At 36.4% G+C, this 20,094-nt stretch overlaps 1 protein-coding gene across 2 annotated transcripts; it reads right to left on the bottom strand.

Annotated features, from left to right (window-relative positions):
- Positions 1 to 701: 701 nt before the first annotated feature.
- Positions 702 to 3,539, bottom strand: LOC148031969 (uncharacterized). Of its 2 annotated transcripts, XM_087682572.1 has the most exons (3): positions 3,046 to 3,539; positions 1,790 to 2,657; positions 702 to 1,726 (listed from the first exon to the last, which is right to left on the bottom strand). In XM_087682572.1, the coding sequence occupies exons 1-2, from the start codon at positions 3,311 to 3,313 to the stop codon at positions 1,834 to 1,836; spliced, it is 1,092 nt and encodes a 363-aa protein (XP_087538698.1). In that variant the 5' UTR covers positions 3,314 to 3,539; the 3' UTR covers positions 702 to 1,726; positions 1,790 to 1,833. The 2 variants fall into 2 exon arrangements, with proteins under 2 accessions (XP_087538698.1, XP_087538697.1); XM_087682571.1 differs by having other exon boundaries at positions 704 to 2,657; positions 3,046 to 3,538.
- Positions 3,540 to 20,094: the final 16,555 nt, after the last annotated feature.

The following is a 20,094-nucleotide window of genomic DNA, read 5'->3' as shown; positions in this document are numbered from 1 at the left end:
GCTTTTTTCCTCCTAGGACCTTGGTAAAAATATTTGCAACAACCCGCTCCTATGTGCTCACATATGTGAGATCAATGTCACCTTCAAGACCCACTCACTAATGAAATGGTAATGAACCTTAATGTGTTTTGTGTATGTAGGTGTGTATGTAGGAGACACTAGATCCTCACCCCTAAATTAGTAAGTTTATGTCACACCCCTATAGATATTAGATCTCATTAAGGCATGTATGGTCTAAGGAATGCATAAATTTCCTATCTAAGATATTAATGAGAAGTCCTTTGAGTATAAGAACTAAAGGGGTAAGTTATTTTCTATTCCTCATAGATCACTAGTTAACTTGAAGGGTGTGCATTTTGTATGCAAATAAATATAAGTGATTTACCAAGTGTGTGACTCATCTATAATTCACATAGATCAACCACTTGCATTTGGTCTTCCACATCATTGAGCATTCAAGGGCAGTAGTAGTATTGGGTTTCCTCATCCTAAAGGATGAATAATTTGGTGTAGGGAGATCGTAATTGTCAAGAATATCGCAATACATGAAACATGTACAAGATGTTGTTCCAATTTGTTTGATCACTTTGTTTAAAATTAATCGTACCACGCACATTTAGCTTTATCTAGAGATACAATCGACTAATGTCGAATTAACAAACCTCCAAGCATAGTATCTCCGTTATGGTCCTAATTGTTGATGTGCATCATGAATGATGGTCCATGTGCCATGCATATAAAACAAAATAAATAGAAAACTCAATAAGTTGTGCTAGAATGAACAATATCAATGTGGGAAAGAAAATTCTAAACACACATTGCAATTTCGTAAACAATCAATTAGTTGCTCAAACTCGTCGTAAATTTTGATACTAAATCCTAATATAATAAGAACATCAAACATAACTTGAACTAGACAAACAATGTTTTGCATGAAATCTTACTCATGTACCTCTTGAATGGAGCTAGCAACATGCAAAATAGAAACCTCTAATACCTACAAAATTGGCTATCTAAACTTTTAAATATTCACATACTTGAGGAAGACGTTTACTATAGAGTAATGTTCTTTGTTGCAAATTCATAACTTCAATAGGAATACAAAGCATAATGGCAGAATATACAAGCTAACATGTTTAAAAGGAAATACAGTTATCAATTTTGTTATTTGTCAGTTTTGCAACAATTACCTAGGCCGGTGTAATCTAAGTGGTATCCCCATTGTGAACTTCCTAAACTTATCCTAATTAGAATCTAAGTGCTCAATATGATCAAAATGCTATACTTGTATTCCACATAGTCACTAAAAGAGAGCTAGTACGATGGCCATTGATGAAGTGTTTCATCTTCTAACATATGAAATAAAGAGGTTAGAGTCTCAATAGTTTGCGATGGTTATAACCTTATCAGGGCAAAAACATTAGCAAGTCTCAAAGCCAACTTGAACCTATAATGCTACCAACGTGGAAACAATAACTGAGTTATAACATTTGGAGTTTCAGGCATATCTCTAATGGACATGCAGTCAAATAATTCGCACATATCAGTCAATGCATATATGAAACGTTGGATGTCTGAACAACAATGTTTCAAGTATATTGAATCTAGGTCCTAAAACTGATTTATGGAGTACGCAAAACCTTACGAGCTTTTCCTTTTGTCAATTCACTGGACTTTCTCCCCGTCAGCCTCATTCGAGGGCATTTTGCAGAGAGGCTTTTTCCACCTAAAGTTGAGGGGATGCATTAGCCAACTATTAGAAGCATTAGTAAGTTGTGTCCAAATTTACCTTCTAAGTGATTCATCGTGAAGTTTGCTAGGTGGCGCCTGTCGTCAAACTTCTCCAACTCCCATAAAATCAATGAAGTTCAGCACCAGCTCCTTGTTACTCTTGACGTTATGATTAGGCAAACTAGCCGAGGTGGGCGAGGTGTGAAAAACAGCGTCTGTCTTTATATGATGATCAGGGACATTTCTAACCGCAGGGTAGTCAGCTGCAGGCCGCCTGACGGTGTGAGAATCTGTGGGCTTATTGGAATCAAGGTGACCAGTTTGTAAGGACGAAGTCGATGTCCAGTTATATCCTGTATGGGCCCGAGATAATGCTGATGAAGAGGAGGCGGTGGCTGTTGGATTGTCACGATTCCATGAAGAGGAAACTAGGGTTTTGCAGCTGGACGTACATAATTGGGTATGGCTTATAATCGGCTTGTTATACTGCACGGTGCTGCTAGCTGCGGCACATCTAAGGTTGTGGCTACTGAGGACCGGGGGACCATGGCCAGCTAGTCGGGTATGATGAGAGAAGAATCCTGTTGACGATATTATCGTCGGAGATATTGATGAGCCAGATGATCTGTGTCTTCTGAGTAGAGCGAGTTTGCTAGTACTGCTACTGCTGTTGTTGTTGTAGAGGGTAGTACCACACGAGCTACTGCTGCCCCGCGACTGCTCTCTGCACTGACGGGCCATGATGACGTGCCAGTGGTTCTTGACGGCGTTGTCAGTACGGCCGGGAAACATGCGCGCGATCATGGCCCAGCGGTTTCCGTACAGCCGGTGGGCGGCCATGAGCCTTTCCTCTTCCTCGGGACTGAAGGGCAGGCGGTTGATGCGTGGATCCAGCTGATTGAACCAGCGCAGCCGGCAGCTCTTCCCTGCACAGTCCGTCCTATCGTTGTTAATCAGGACGCCGCCATCGAAGTTAACCTAATTGGTCCCCCGAGTCCCGACCTATTGGTTTGTAATTTGGCGTGATTAAGTACAAGAATTCACCTAGTTTGTCCAAGGTGCGTATGATTCTACATTCATACTTACAATTTCTTATTGCAACGATTATTTACTGTCGCCTAATCAATCTATTCACATATTGCCTGCAATCCAAGCCAATCTAGCAGGGCACATCTTCTATCAAGCCCCCAGCCGCTAGCAGCTGCTCAATCCGTATCCTTATTGCGTCTTGCTTTCACTTATCTGAATTAGGTATCAACTCATCTCCTTTAGCCTGCATACGATTATAATTCTATAGGACACCATTATTTTTACCTGATCGCCCGTCCAGCTTCTCGGCAATCAAATTCCAGTTCTGCGGCCCGTACTTCGCAACCAAATCCTTGAGCTTCTCATCCTCTGCGGGCCTCCAATGGCCCCTCACGCAGAGCTTAGACTCTACCAGCACGCCATTGATCTTAGTGTAATTCGGCGCAGTGGAAGGCAGCTGATCGCGATCACGAATATCATGCTGAATATCGGAATTAGCTGAGGAAGAGGAAGATGGACAGGTCGTGGACGTCGTGGAGGAAGGAAGCTCCATATTAGGTGCTGCTGTTGCTCTGCCAATGACAAATGAAAGGCTGAAGGTGTTCTATTGTATTTGGAAAACTCGATCGCTTTCTATGGATTACCCGCCAATGAAAGCTGCAGCTGTGGAAATTAGTCTTTGAGTATTGAAGGCACGCGCATAATAGCTGCAGTGCAGGAAGAAAGTGATAAAGGGGCGACCAATTAGCCTACCGGTCTGTGTGCCCGTTTGACAAGCACAGCTTGCTTGGCTGGGCGGCCGGTCATAGCTGCGTTAAACCAAATATGCAAGCGGCCATAGTCAACTAATCACAATCGCCAACCACTACTACTACATACCAACCAATACTTCCCTTTCCCTTTGATAAATCTTTGTTACTCTCTCCTTCCACCACTTAATAACTCCTTGTCACATACCTACACGTCTTGATACCTCCATCCTTCCCCTTTCCAAAAACCTCTCCCTCCTTAATAATGTTGCCTTTTCACCACCCTAGTTGGGGAAGAGTCCCATGATCCCTTAGTCCCACGATCACTTAAAATATAAAATCTCCCTCAAACATCTTGCATTATGATTTCATGATTGCCTACACATCATGCATACCTCAACCTTACTCTTTCCTATGCCCTCTGTCTTTAACAACCACCATTTCCCAAACCAACTTCAACATCATTCTTGATTGAATAGCACCATCTTACTATGGTCAATTAGGTAGTGTATTATTTGTGTAGATGCATGCATATTCAATTAAACCTACCATTTCATGTTAAGTTTCCTAGAATCAAGCAAGCTTTTAATCTATCTAATAATCCATCTATCTATACTTCAAAGTGTGTTAAGTACCTAACTATTTTTAAATGTTTGCCTTCGCACAAATTAGATGTTAATGTGTTAGCTAATTGATGTCCTCTTCCAAAGTGTTTTGGCTTGTTATTCATTTCAAGAGGTCCAATATTGTTTGGCATTAAGTGACTAATCAGGTCGCTTTCTCTATAGAGCCATGTCTACCATTTTCCAAATTTTCTACACATCATAACGAATGACACGAACACGTAACCTGCACGACCAACTCTTTAACCCAAGTTTTACGTAGCTACTTTGAGAGTCACATCAAGATTAGCTAGCTTGTCAAAAACCTTAATGTAAATGAGTTTTCATTTAGGTGCATGGTATCATCATTAACATCTCATTGTCCACTATAAATTGATGCAAACTCCTAAACGCTATAGATAACATATGAAATTTTCCAACATAGTGATAGGTAGTTGTCAAACCACTTCAATTCCCTTTTCCCTTGTAGAAATTTCTACTAAGTTGTTCTCTTGTTTCCTGATTTTCATCTCATGACTACATTGCTCCATATAGCTACTTTAAATTGCCTAGTTGGCAAAGAGATTCCCAAAATTCCATAAACTAGGTTAATGTATGAGGTCCTTAAAGCTAACTTTTTTCTTAAAATCGTAGAGGTATGATTCTATACAAAACTAATGATAGAGAATGTAATTTTTTTGAATTTGGTTAAATACTATTTGATGGAGTGTAGCATCTTGATCATAGAATTCATAAAACCTATTCACAATATCCTTTAAAACAAGGTAAATATTATTGCTAGATGGATGTTCATGAGGAATTAACATAACTTGGAGTGAGAATTACATTATATGCTCAATTTCATATCGTGATATAAACTGCAGCCTACTTACATAATTAAGGGTTTAGTATTTATATGAAGAATATAATCCTCTCCTAAGAAATTACTTTCTACAACCATATAGCCCTATTATAAATAAGGTGAAATGGTGGATAGATGGAATTTTAGATCTATGATATGGAGATGTTTAAATAAAGGACTACTTGATAACATGAGTGGTTTGAAATTAAAATGGTATTTTAAATGTAAGGTTATACTTTGCTTGGGGAAGGATAGAGATTACATCAACTCATCTTTAAAAACTTTTAAATTGTTGTGTAGACAAATCCAAGATAAAATTATGATAGTCCAACAATTTTAGAAATCTTATAACTTATTGGTCAATTTAAAATGACCTATCACATTATTTTATTATTAAAATATTAATATATAAATCATTAACAAGTTACGCACACATGAAAGTAAAATCATATTAGAAATATTGTGCTACATTTCAATTGTGGATCGAGAAAAATGTGCACTTTGATGAGGATAGTATACACCCACAAAATGGGTGTTATGTGCCTTTGTTGACTATGTACAAAAACCATATATATGTGACTATGGGACATCAACTTCTTAAGAGAACTTATTCTACATGGTCGGTTAATTTCCTACATGAAAATCAAAACCTTATAAGTAGGCTTGCCCCTAAATATTTTTATCAAATGCACATCAGTTATTTAGTAAAATGTAATCTTTGATATAATTAGCTATGTGTGGTAAATCGATGTGGCCTTTTATGAGAGACCACCAACATGAATCTCTAATTTTTATTTAAGTTCACAACACCAAAGATGTGACAATATGCAAGTCAATCACCAAAGAAGTGAGACCTTGAGATAAGTAAATTCTTCTCTAATATTCAATAACATATTGTTTTGTTGATTTGAGAAGGTAGTTGGTAAACCATCAAGGGTAGCCCATTTTGGTGTTCCTAAAGGCCCAAATCGTTTTTATGAAATCTAAATGACTTCAACCACAAGCAATGTACATAGTTAAGAAAACATGAGACTCTCATAAAAGTTTAGTTTCAAATTCTTTTTGTATATCCATTCCAATTGTTATACAACAATTTGATCCATAGCTTAATTTTTCTACATGACTTTTGTAAAGAAAGTGTTATATATCTAGTTGTAAGTGGAAATTTCGTAATGGATTATTTTTAAAAGAACATAAATATTGACCATAGCCTTGCAAGAGACAACTATGGGGATTGAAAATCTCTCGAACGTGATTGGTCCTATCACTTACATCCTAACCAAAATAATGTACCATCATCTCATGTCTCTGAGACTTAGTAGTGATGTGAATTGTTACCTGCAATATGGTCACCCATCTTTCTATAAGAACCTAGCACATTGAGCAAAAAAGGATGAGTGTCTCCACAAAATCATAATCTCATTGGTTTGGGAATCGGATGCCTTGGTGAATCCCATATAGTTGTTGAAAATAGCCATGATACAATAAGTGTCCAGGCCATCTCATCTAGAATTGTCACATCATAAACTTATTTGAAATTGAGATGGCATGGTTCTATGGCTAGTGTAAAATCCCCCCTACCCCATTTGATGTTTAACTATTCGTTTAAAAATAATGGGTACCACTTATATGGCTCATGTCATAACATAATCGACATCAACACTACATTCAAAAAATCATGATAGGACTCATGCAAGGAATAAATAACACAAACACACTATGAACTTACAACACACACACACACACACACACACACACACACACACACACACACACGCACGCACGCACGCACGCACGCGTGCACACGCACGCACACACACACGCACACACGCACACACACACACACACACACACACGCACGCACACACACGCGCGCGCACACACACACACACACACACATATATGTATGTATGTATGTATGTATGTATGTATGTATGTATGTATGTATGTATGTATGTATGTATGTATGTATGTATGTATGTATGTATGTATGTATGTATGTCTATGTATGTATGTATGTATATATATATATATATATATATATATATATATATATATATATATATATATGTATATGTATATGTATATATAGAGAGAGAGAGAGACTCAAAGCCCCGATCCGATCCAAGAGCTCCTACGACACAGAGGAAAGGTAATTCTACCAATTGAAAGGTATTTCTTTTCATTCTTCTTATGTATAGGGTTTGTGTTTTGGGACATGATTTCTCTTGTTTGCCATTATTATGGTGTTTGGTGATATAGCCTAGGTCATGGGTACAATCACCTTAATTGTACTATGTTTTCTATTGTTAAATGCACTTGTAGCCTTGGTCTTAAAAGTTTTGCTCTATAGAATAAACCTAGTTACATGTGTGCTTATTTTCAATTGTGTTCTCAAATATGATATCTTGATAGTTAAATGTATTTAAATTGCATTGATTCATTATGGTCAAGCATCACAAGGTTTGCCAAGTTGTATGTGCTATTAAGATGGTGCAAGAATGGGACAAATCCATAACAATGGGAGAACAATGACTTGTGTCATGGCAAGTAAACCACAAACTGTCATTCTAATTCTAATTCACTTATTTGTGGGGTGCTTCTTGGATTTTGGGCTAAATGTAATTGTACAATAGATGCAAGTGTAAGCTAGACTAAACATGTAGATGGTATGGTGTAAGTATAGCCATACAACCTAACATAGGCTAAGCATAGGCCTTTGACTAGAATAGTACACCTTCATCTAGCACACGTCTATGCTAAGACCTATGCATATATACCAATGCCTATATCTACTCATGCACCTATGCATATGCCTACGCTTATGCCTATGTCTAACCTAGCCTATAGCCTACCCCACACCTATGCGTAGATTATGCCATGCAATGCCTATGGCAACATAGGTGTAGGCTAGGTCACAGGTTTAGGATTGCCATAAGCATAGGGTAGGTGAAGACCCTGTGTAGCCTAGGTGTAGGTGTAGGTGTAGGCTAAGGGAAAGTGCCAAACCTATTTCTAGCATACATCTATGCCTAGGCTATGCACACACCTATGCCTATGCCTAGCCTAGCCTAACCTACACCTAGCCTATGCATGGCTTATGCCATGCCTATGTGTAGCTTATGCCATGTGTAGCCTATGTCATACCTAGGCTAGGTTAAGCATAGGCATAGGGATAGGCTATGCCTAGGTTAGCCTATGCAAATGTCTATATCTATGCCTAGCCTAGCTTGACACTAGCCTAGTATATGCATAGCCTAGCTTGAGACTAGCCTATCATATGCATGTTTATGTCTATGCCTAGGCTAGCTTGAGATAGCCTAGCATATGCATAGCCTACCTTGAGACTAGCCAACGTATTCATGTCTTAATACCATGCCTATGTGTAGCCATGTTTATGCTTATGCACATATATATGTGTATGCATATACCAATGTGCATATGCATGGCATGCCTATAAATGCACATCATTCATTAATAATATGTAATTTTCTACATCTATCCCCTAACCCTCTATCACTAAAAACTCTTCTATAAATGTTCTGCTCTCTCCTATAGAACAAATATAGGCAAGCTATACTAATCAACTTAGTGATAGTTTCTTGGAAGCTTATTCACAAAGTTCAATTTCTTAGAATCATCTCTCTCTTAGAATTTCCCATGTTGTGCTTGAATTCTTCCTACAGTCATAAACTTCATATTGCCCCAATTCCATTTCTATTAACCATATCGAATTTAGGTTCCTCTCAGCATCATCTAAAAGGATTATCATAGGATAAGGCTTCAAGGCTCCTATGGATAATATAAGATTTTAGTAGCCCTTGAGAGACTCATTTGAGAGCTTTAGAACAATGGACAAAGTCTATATGATTTTCTAAAAAGTTTATGTAAGGTAATGTAAGATTACCATATCTTGAAATGTGCCTAAATACAAAGAATGTGCATTTAAGTGGTTCTATACCAATTTCACAATGCACTAGCTCAAAGAATATATGTGGCATGCCCACTCTGAGACATCCTCACCGGCATGATTTAGTAATCCATAAAGATGATTTTCTAGGTGACGTCGTCGCTTGGTATTCTTTCGAATAACATGAGGTTTGCTGCTTAGACTCTCTTGAGTCTACTTTGTAATGGAAGGTCTTGACCATTCCCACAAGAATCAACCTGAAGTCCAGGTTCTAAGTAGACTAAGGTCACCTATCCAGGTTCATTAGCATCGATCTTCAAGCAAGAACTTGTGCTATATTATTCAATGAGTCAAAGCCGACTCGCATCACACTTGGTTTAAGGAGAGTGAGAAATGAGGGGGAGTATGAGTACATCGACCCCTCTGCTCATAAGGCAAAGTCTCACTTCATTCCCCTAAAATGATACGGAGTCAAGGTTCTAATTGATTCTATAGATCAAAATTTTCTACACTATAAAACATCACATTTATAAAAAAGCTCTCAATTTATTGAGACCGCCTTGCCTTAGGGTGGATTCATCAAGAATCACACCCTCCCAGTTCCCTTCGTTGGGTAGTTTTAGTTGTTCACTTACCTAACACATTTAAGTTGTATATATAAAATTAGCTTCCTTAATTAATCCTTTTAGTCACAGTATTCATTCACATAATTTCAGTCACAATACAAAAACAATGAAAATAATTGTTCGAAAAATAGCATCCTCATTTAATAGAGATTCTTATACAAGTGTTCATCTTCTTCCTATACCAATAAATAACACAAAGGCCTTTATTTTACCAAGATTTCTATCCCTAACTAGTACTGGGGTCTCACAAAGTCTAATTCTCAATCATGCAAGGGTTTGGACAATTCCTAAGAGTTGAAGAGTTTACCAGCCAAGACTCAATTGGCACCTCATCCTTTGCCTAAGGATCCCCTTGCGGAGTGACCTCTCACCAATCGGGGTCAGTTCGAACTCTCCAAGGTGGCAACTCTAATTCCCCCTTAGAAAAGGGATCCACAACTAGCCTTGGGGGAGGTCTAGCATGCTTTCCTTCTTATCCTATTGCCAAATTAGTACATTAGAATATTGATTCAATTTAATCTCTCCTAAATGCATTAAGTTAAACTTGTATACATCGTTACAAGCACAATCAATTCTTACTCAAGTAATATTTTTACACAAATATAGAGACAATCAGAGCAAGATCTTAACTTAGTAGCAAATCTTTCTAGCTTGGTCCTATTCCTAGCTTATTGGATGTCCCCTAGTTTCCCTTTGGATTTTCCTTTTCTAAGTCCCCTTTTTGAGATTCAAATTCTAGTTAGTCATTCTTCATTGGATCCTCCCTTAGTTATTATTAGCCTTTGTTTACAATCTCGCTCGTAATCCTTATTAAAGATTGGTGGGTCGACCTTATTTTAAGTCTTTGACTATTTTTCTAGACTTTTAAATGTTAAAAAATAGTTAAATTTTGTCCTAATTTGTGGAAACTAAGTTGGAACCTTGGAATCATGATTTTTCCTTTCGAAGCTACATGAGTCAACACAACTAGTATTTTTTTCTAAGAATTTTTAGACTTTTCAAAAAAGAATTATATCATCCTTTTGGTTACTTCATGACCTAAGACTCATATTTCACTTTATTTCAAAAAAGAATTATATCATCATTTTGGTTACTTCATGACCTAAGACTCATATTTCACTTTATTATGTTGGCAAAGTGAATTGATTTGAATATCTTAAGTTATAATAATTATGTACTCGATTCAATAATTTCTAATGAATCATGTACGAAATTTAATAAATTTGACTTAATTAATAATGACAGATGTTTCTCTAAAGAGGGTACTTCTAATCACCTGCTTTAATTATCCTAGTTTATTTTATATGGTTTATAAATGCCAAGAAAAACTATTTTTCCATGTTTATATGATTTATAAATACTAAGAAAATAATTCTTATATTTATGAATTCCAAAATACAAAAGAAATATTCTTAATGTAAATTTTACTTTTCCCCATAGCTAAAAGAAACATTCTTGATGCAATTTCTTACTTCCCAATTCTTATTAAATTTGTTGGGGATTTTTCTAATGATCCTTCTTGAATAAAAATTTTTAATTTTTAATTTTTTTAAATGCTATTTGTTCATATGCAACTAGAGAGAATTTATTCAATACATTGCAATGCCATGTAATTTATCCTATCTTTTGAAATTTAAAACTCTAAATAACATTTCTTTCTTATTGAATTCCTATTAAGCTATAACTTCTTCATCGAATAATAAAACTCTTTTACTTAGGTTCCTATTCATGTACTAATAAATGATCATTAATCTATGGAAGAACTTGATTTTGTGTTGGGTGTGACGACGTGTTGACCACATTTGTCACCATATTCGGTCCAAAATATCATCTCTTTGAGGCCATCACAAGTAGGGAGTTTGTGTATGCTAACTTCAAACTTGGTCTTGATGAGTCCATGGGGACTAGAGGCACAAAGGGTGGAAAGCCTTTCACAAGTCAAAGTGTTGCTCTTCTTCATGTAGTTGATGATAACTTCCTCTTACTCTTCTTCTGCTCACACACTCTCTCTCCTTCTTTCACTCTCTTCCCCTCAATTCTCCTCTTCTCTTCATCTACCTCTTTCTTCCTTCTTCTCTTCTCCTTCCCTATCCTCTTAAATTTCTCTTCTCCTCTTCTCTTGTTTTTCTCCTTCACTTCCATGTTTCTTCACCTCTTCTCTTCTCCTATTCTTCTCTTCTTCACTTCCATGTTTCTTCACCTCTTCTCTTCTCCTATTCTTCTCTTCTTCTTCGCTTCTCTCTCTCTCTCTCTCTCTCTCTCTCTCTCTCTCTCTCTCTCTCTCTCTCTCTCTCTCTCTCTCTCTCTCTCTCTCTCTCTCTCTCTCTCTCTCTCTCTCTCTCTCTCTCTCTCTCTCTCTCTCTCTCTCTCTCTGTGCAACAATGACTAGTGAGTGAAAGACAAAAGACATTAGCCTAAGCTAATGCTAAGGCTTTATAGCCTAAGCCATGGATATTATTTATATATTCATTGTGGATTATCTAATAGTGATGGCATGTGTGTGGTGGCATGGAACTTGTTGATGAATTCAAAGGTTGCGATTGGTAGTGGTGATCACAAGGATGAATCCTCATGATCACAAGTTTGATTTTCGAGGGCGATGCAATTTATGGCGATTAGTTTGATGGCAATGCTCATGATAACAACGGCATGTTTGCACAATTCGATGACTTGTTTTTTTACATTGATTATCATTTTCATTTTACTTTTTTCTAAGGCTATAATCCTTAGTTAATCCCCCCCATAAGCCTTGTTCTCATGGGGTTCGAGATTCAAGATATCACATCATCTTCCCCTTATAGGAATTGAGATATTCTCATCTTGAAGTTAGAGGTTAAGTTGGATTGTGCAACTTGTTGGTTAGTCTCCATCACACTTCCGTTGTGTTTCTCTAATTACACATGAATATTGAAAGTCCAAGATTATAAGGACAAGGTAGAATAGTCATTGCAAGGTAGTTCTTATTACATGTGTAAGGTTTATTACATCTGAAGAAGATCTTTCTAAGATTTTTATTGGGTCCTAGTCTTTTATTACGAAAGAAACTAGGGATGTTGTTTACAGAGAGCATTCTCCTCCATCCAACTAGCATCCTCTTCAGGGTAGTCTTTTCACTAGATAAGATATTCTCTAATGGTTTAACTTCGGAGGGTACATTCTTTTATATCAAGTATGTTGTTAGGTTGAAGCTCAAGGACTCCTTGACTTGGCATTATAACTTATTGATCATCAAGAATATGATCAAGATTGGATACTTAATCTTATAGAAGGCTAACTTGAAATACATTGTGAAATTTCAAGTGTTCAGGAAAGTTGTAACTTGTAAGCATTGAGTCTCAAATGCTTGAGAATCTTGTATGGTCCACAGTATCTTAGGCTTAGCTTCTCGAATTGCCCCAAGGATAAAAAACTCTTCTTAGGACAAACACAAATAAAAACCATGTAGCTTGGATATCTTATCTGATAGCCTTAACTTGTTCATCCATCTCTTCCAACTTCTTCTTGAAAGCTTCTACTTTTAGGGTAGGATCAAAAATTTTAATGGGATTAGGCATTCTTATCCGTACAAAGCTTGGAATGGGGTCATCCAGATGCTTTAATGATAAGATGTATTGTAAAGAAACTCCACCAAAAGTAGGTATTGTATCAACCTCTTAGGCTCCTTGCAGTAGTAATATCTAAGTATGCCTTCAATGACTTGATTGACTCATTCACTTTGCCCATTAGTTTGAGGATGATAGGATATATAGAAATAAAGTTGGGTACCAATGGCCTCAAATAAACTCTTTCAAAAATGAGAAATGAAGAGAGAATCACAATTATTGATTATCCTTCTAGGCAATCCATGCAGCCTGAAGATCTCCTTCACAAAGATCCTTGCAATATTTGAAGCCTTATAAGTGATTTTAACTAGCATACGAATGATAGAGAACCTTAAAGATTAAATTGTATCTCCCTTGGACGCTGGGTAATTCAACTACAAAATCCATGCTTATAAATTTCCACTTCATTTATGGGATGTCAAGTGATTAGAGCTTTCCTAGCATGCTTAGCCTTTACTCTTGGTAGCTTAGGCATTCAGTGACATATTTAAGCATGTACCCTTTGAGCTTTTCCCAATAAAATCTTCTTCTTACAGTGTTGAGAGTCATTGCATATCCCAAATGCCCTAAGAAAGGTGAATCATGGGCTTCCCAAAGTATCTTCTTTTTTAGGACTTGACTTCTTGGGATACATAGCCTCGTCTTGAAGTAGACAAGTCATCCTTCTATAGAGAAGTTCAAATACTTAAACTTGAAATTAGGGTTTATCTTCTTGGATAGGACTTCTTTTATCATCTATTGATACCTTGTGTACCTATTTCTTTCTTAGCCATTTCTATGATTGGATTACTAAGCATTGATACCATTGCTATTAGAGATCTTGTCTTGGAGGGTTCTTCTAAGATAAGGGTGTTGAGAAAAGCTTTGTGGCTTAGGGCATCCACAATGGTATTTTCCTTGCCTCGCATATACTTGATCTTGAAGTCATACCCCTGCAAGACTTCTATCCATTGTTATAGCCTCATGTTTAGGTCTGGTTGAGTAAAGATCCATTTGAGACTTTTATGGGCAATGACTAAGATAAACTTGCTGCCAAGCAAATAGTGTGTCCATAATTTGAGAGCATGAATTACAATGAGTAGTTACATAACATATGTAGCATAGTTCTTCTCATGAATCATCAAATTCCTAGAAGAATAGGCTATCACATGGCCTTCTTGCATGAGTACACAACTTAATGCAAGAGAGCTTGCATTAGTAATTACAACTTCAAATTCTTGATTGAAGTCTCAGGTATTTTTAGAATAGGAGATGTGATCAAACTCTATTTTATCTTCTCAAAGCTAGATTGTTCAATGGGAATCCATACAATGGCAATTTGCTTCTTGAGTAAATCAGCCAAGGGTGTTGCAATCAAGGCATAGTCCTTGATAAAAACCTTGTACCATCCTATCAGGCCTAGAAAACTTCAAACTTCCTTAACATAATCTTCTTGACTATACATCTGTGGTCATGATCTACTCCCACCTTGTAAGAGCCATATGGTTCCCAATGTAGCCTATATTTGGACTACAAAATGACTATAGGTTAGCCTTTGAGGTGTATGATAACATATACAATAGCATACTATATGATGATGGAGTTGAAGATAATGAAGCCATGTTACCCGTGTTCACCTCTACCAATGAGACTAGTGGGTGAATCTATACTTCTTGTAATCATGGAATAACATTTATTTTTTATGGATTTCTATGTTGTCATGTCTATATCTACCTTCCTCCACTCTATATATGGTACCCACTTTCGTACTTACAATCCTTGAAGAGTCCACCTTATAGAACATGTAAGATACCACATGAGTTCAAATATGTAGATTATATTTACAAAAGGGATTTTTAAAAAATATATGTAATTTTTACCAATTAAAAGGGGTCATTTTAAGACCTTATAATAGCATGTAAAGAAAGGGTATTTGTTAATATCCTTTGAACGCATGTTATATAGATGATTTATTATAGGTGGACCCCTTGGGCTACAATCTCAACTTTGAATATTACAATCCCAAAATGGATAATCACAGTACCAAAATTAGTACTTACAATACCAAAATTGATACTTATAATACCAACTTCGATACTTGCAATTTCAAAATCAATACCCAAAGTATCAAACTTGATATTAGAGTTTGAATTTTGGTACTTATAGTACCAAAGTTTGAAACATTTCAATTCCAATATACTTTGGTGCCCACTCAATTCTAGAATTTATAGTACCAATTTTGGTACCTAGAGTACCAAAATTTGAAACATCTCAATTTTGTATTTTGAGACCTAAAGTATTAATTTTGGAACCCACAATACCTTTTTTGGTAATATACATTGTAAGACTATCCGAAAAATAGAGAAGAGACCATTTTAGAGAAACACAAAATAGAGTACTCTATAACATTTTGTACCACCTCTTTGGTCATGTGTGTGTCCAATTAAACACTACTACACTAAATATGGTGTTGTTATAGCAAAACTTGGTATGTACTAGTTTAATGGGAAAAAAGCCCAACCCTTGGGACATACTAACACCTGATTTGGCAAAGAGTAGACATCAAGGTGCCAAACCTTTCCATTGATGTGAACTCTTAAGGAATATTAGCATGTTATCCCTAGAGTAACTTTTATCATTGAGCAATAGCCCTTCCACTTAGTATTGTCAAATCTCTAAGGTAGACTTTCATCCATGCTCGACCATTTTGTAATCCTTTTCTAAATTTTCTTTGAATCATGAGCTGTATGATGTGGGAATCTCACATACTATTCTGTATAGTGACATTGGAAGTAGCTAATTGGTAACCATTCCACAAGTACACCCAAAAAACCTAACTCTGCCCTATGTAAAGTCACAACTTGGCATTTGATAGTACCAAATTTGGAATTGTTTAATGTTGGATTGTTAAAAGACTTGTTTATGAAAACTTTAGAATCACAACACAAGCTATTTTAAAATACAAGTTCTGTCACTTGGAACCTATGAGTCCATGTTACACTACAATACTATTAGTTTTACTCTATAGTAAAAATTTTGAAACTTACAATATCAAAATTGGTACTTAGAGTTCCAAAATATATACTTACAATTCCAAAATTTACACTTGCAATTTTATACCTCCAATACCAAAATTGGTATTTAGAGTTTGAATTTTGACACTTATAATACAAAATTTTGAAACCTTTCAATTTCATATTTTGAGACCTATAATGTCCATGTTGGTTCCTATAGTACCCATTTTGGTACCTATAGCACCCATTTTGACATCTATAATTATCCATTTTGGTACCTCCAATACCAATTATAGTACTTACAATACCAATTTCGGTACTATACATTGTAAGATTGTCTGTCAAGTCCCAAATGAGAAAGAAAAATAGCATTATATGCAAAGAGATAACAAACAATGTTGTGCATTTGCATTAAAAGATCATTAGTTTGACTTACATACCTATATAAGTAGAGGATATTGCACAAGTTTTCACATAGAAACACAAATATTTTAGGTACCTTTTGAACACAAAAAAAACAATTCTACCAAAAAATTGTAATCAACAAAACAAGTCTAGGAACATGAATGAGAACCCTTTTTTCGTATTTCAAGTTCCTCGTTATAATGTAAAATTGTACAATGTGATGAATGGACAAGCTGTTCAAAATTACAAGCCCCCTCAAGGATAGGGATTGAATACTGAAATGACTAGATTTTTTGGTTGCTTTTTGTTATTTTTGAAGGCTGAATGGTTGATTTTTGATGGATTTTGAGTGATAACTAGTTGTTTTAGAAATGTTTGAAATTTTTTTGGATGATATTGATTATATTTTGGAAGCTCATGATAATTCTCAGTAGAAATATGAGGCTCTGTGATGTTTCGATAGGTTCTGTTGAGGTTTTGATTGCTTCTGTTTAGCTTTTGTTTTATTCTCATTTTCTTCTGTATAAAGCATGGATTAATGATTGATGGAAGTTGAGATCTTTTGCAAGCTAATTGAATATTTTTTCATAGTTTGGAATGATTTCATTATAAGTTATGTGGTTTTGATACTTTTTGTTAACCTTTTGTGAAATCTTCTATTGATCTTCTATAGAGCTTCTATTCCTGTTCTGTTCTGTTCTATATGCCTTTATAAGTGTTCTGTGAAATGTATGTGAGACTTTGGAAAAGTTTTCTAGCCTTGGAAAGAGGTGAATAAAAATTTCAAAAGAGCTCAAGAAAGTGGAAGAAAAAGATGCTGAAGACTCAAGAGAACACTAGAGTGAAGTGTGACAGTGATGAGCTATGAAGAGTCACTGTAGTGGCTCTGGTGACCTTTCATATCAAACACATCTTTTGGAAGGGACATCCACGACCAAAGAAATATAATTATGAGTGATTATAGAGTATTTTAGTGAGGAGAGGATGTAGTATTGATTGAGAGAGAAAGAGAGAGTCAGAGATAGCCAATTCTATGCCAAACAATGTATCTATCTATGAGAGAATGTGAGAGAAAACGATGAAGACAATGAAGATGAATCATATGTGATATTTTTTCATTCAAGGTGGTGTTTCTTTTATGTTATCTTTGATTGGTTGATTAATTCTATAAAGAATATGAAGAGAATGATCAATTTTGTTAAAGATAAAACTGTGGGAGATTGTTTTTATGATGATGTGTAAAGATTTCTTACTAGTGGTGTTCTTTTTCTTGTTGTGGTTCTCTAAAAAATGAAACAAAAGCAGCTTGATATTACAAGATAGATTTTCTTGCATTAAAATCTCCTTTTCCTTGGCATCTTTCTTTGGGCTCCATGTTTTTTATGCGTAGCTAGGGAAGTGCCCATCAACAAGCATCAGAAGAGGCTGAAAATGAAGGAAATGGCATTGCCAAGAAGAGAAGAATTCAATGGATGTTTGAAAAGTTCCTTCTTCCACTGAAGAATTGGAGATTCTTATTACCAATGCCACTTTCCACAAGAAGTTCATCCCACAATGGCAGAAACATATTACCATCATGATGCAAGCTCTATGTGGTAGACTATTTCCTCTTCCTGTTGAAGCAACAAAAACTTGCATCTTGGTGGCAAATTATTTGGGAACAAATTGAAGTGTAGAAACAGAGAGAATGACCATCTATGGAAGATTTGACATTCATTAAGAAGTTTTCAAACATCATCGAGTGGGAGATCGTAAAGAAGCTTCAAGAGTTGTGGTCAATGGAGGTTCACGAAAACAAGAAAGAAAATAGTTGGCATTTGTTCGTGGATGCTCAACAACAAGATACGTGGGATGTATTGTGCACTAACAATCTCCTATTTATCCGATTAGCAACCCACTAGAATTTGGTAGATAAAGTGTTCTTTACAACATACACTCTTGAAACCATCAGAAGTTTGCATTATTATGATGATGGCACAACAGCAATCCTCAAAAGAATGAGTTTTGACACCTTCAGAGAGGAATACCTCCCCCTCTGTAGTGGTTTGAAAGCTGAATTCAAAGACGTAGAAAAGAAGGAAGTGAAAGAGATGTTGGCCAGAGAATCCTCAAGAGACTGAAGCCCCTTTGGTTCTATTTAGTTGTGTACAAACTAACTGGTTGGATCCAACCCCCTGATGAATGACACAATCAAGAGGCAAGTACTAAAACGAATCCAGAGATACGTGAGAAGAGAGAAGACAAAAGTTAAGGATGAGAATGAGCTTGCAGTAGAAGCCTCCTTTTACACCTTAAAAGCACTCTTTACAAAAGCCCATTGCTAATTTTTAAAGGAGAGTACAATAAAGACCCTGATCTTCATGTAGCAGAATTTATGGTAGCATGTGTGGCTAACAATGTTAGAATCTCTGAGCATTGGTTAGCAATATTTCCCACCACTTTCAAGGATGCAAGGTTTCAATGGTATGAAATACAAGTAGCATGAACTTTTGGCACATGGGACAACTTAAAGTTGGCACATTCCTCACTAAATTCATGCGTGAAGGTTTTGAAGAGCGGATGCAAGAGGAGTTCATGAATCTAAGTCAATCCTCTAGAGAAAGAGTAGAAGCTTATGTCTCACGAATGGAATCCATCCTGAAGAGATGGACCAATCATCATTTGGATGAAGGCATCCAGAAATGAGTGTTTCTCAAAGGCTTACAACTAGAAGTTTGCAAGTTCATGGAATTGAAAAGACCGTTCAATTTGCAAGCTGCAGTGGAAGGTGCAAGACTGTATGACGAAGTTGAAGCAAGGTTGTCAATGATATCAAGAAGAGGAGTCTTACCTCCTCCCATGCTAGGAATGGTACCACCCACCAAATGTAGTTCCAAGGATAGTTCCCTACCCCTACCCCTAGATGCAAACATTGCAACAATACAATGCACCTATAATTCACAGTGGCCACAAATGACAATGCCTCAAATGATGGTTCAACCACAACAACAGTGGACTCAAATAGTTCCTCCAATGGCGACTCAACAACAATAGAATCCTACCCACCACTGAAATCAATAACCCCAAGTCTCAACAGGAGATTTGAATCAGAACCAGAATAGAGGACCCTCTAGATCCCAATCTGTATATGCAATAATCACTAAAGCTTCTCAAAACTCTACAAGGACTCTAGGAGGTAAAAATATGAAGGGGATACCTATCCAATTCAATGGCTAGTATTAAGAAAGAGCTTATGGATGTGATTACAGAACAGCTACAGATGTTGAAGGTGAATATCGCCAATATATCCACTTCTACAGGAGGTAGGAGAGATGTGATGTGTTCTAATGTATGGTGTGGAAAGTGCTATCAAGTGGGACATTTAGCCATTGAATTTACCCAAAAACCAACCATTCCTGGAGCCTTCTGTTCATATTGTTTGAGGAAGAACCATACAGAGGATATCTGCCCTCTGAAAGAGATGTATGAACAAAGAAAGAAAGACGAAGATACAAGATTAAACTTGCTAGAATCCAAAATGACAACACAGGACATTGGACTAAAGCCTAGGGATTTTGGTCCTAGTTTTGGTCCAAAAAGATTTTC

Source organism: Lygodium microphyllum, chromosome 8 (assembly GCF_053477565.2).
Source record: "Lygodium microphyllum isolate KBCC chromosome 8, Lygodium_microphyllum_v1.1.10, whole genome shotgun sequence".
Taxonomy (NCBI): domain Eukaryota; kingdom Viridiplantae; phylum Streptophyta; class Polypodiopsida; order Schizaeales; family Lygodiaceae; genus Lygodium; species Lygodium microphyllum.
The sequence above is the reverse complement of the archived record's forward strand: the minus strand, read 5'-3'. Positions and strand labels throughout refer to the sequence as shown.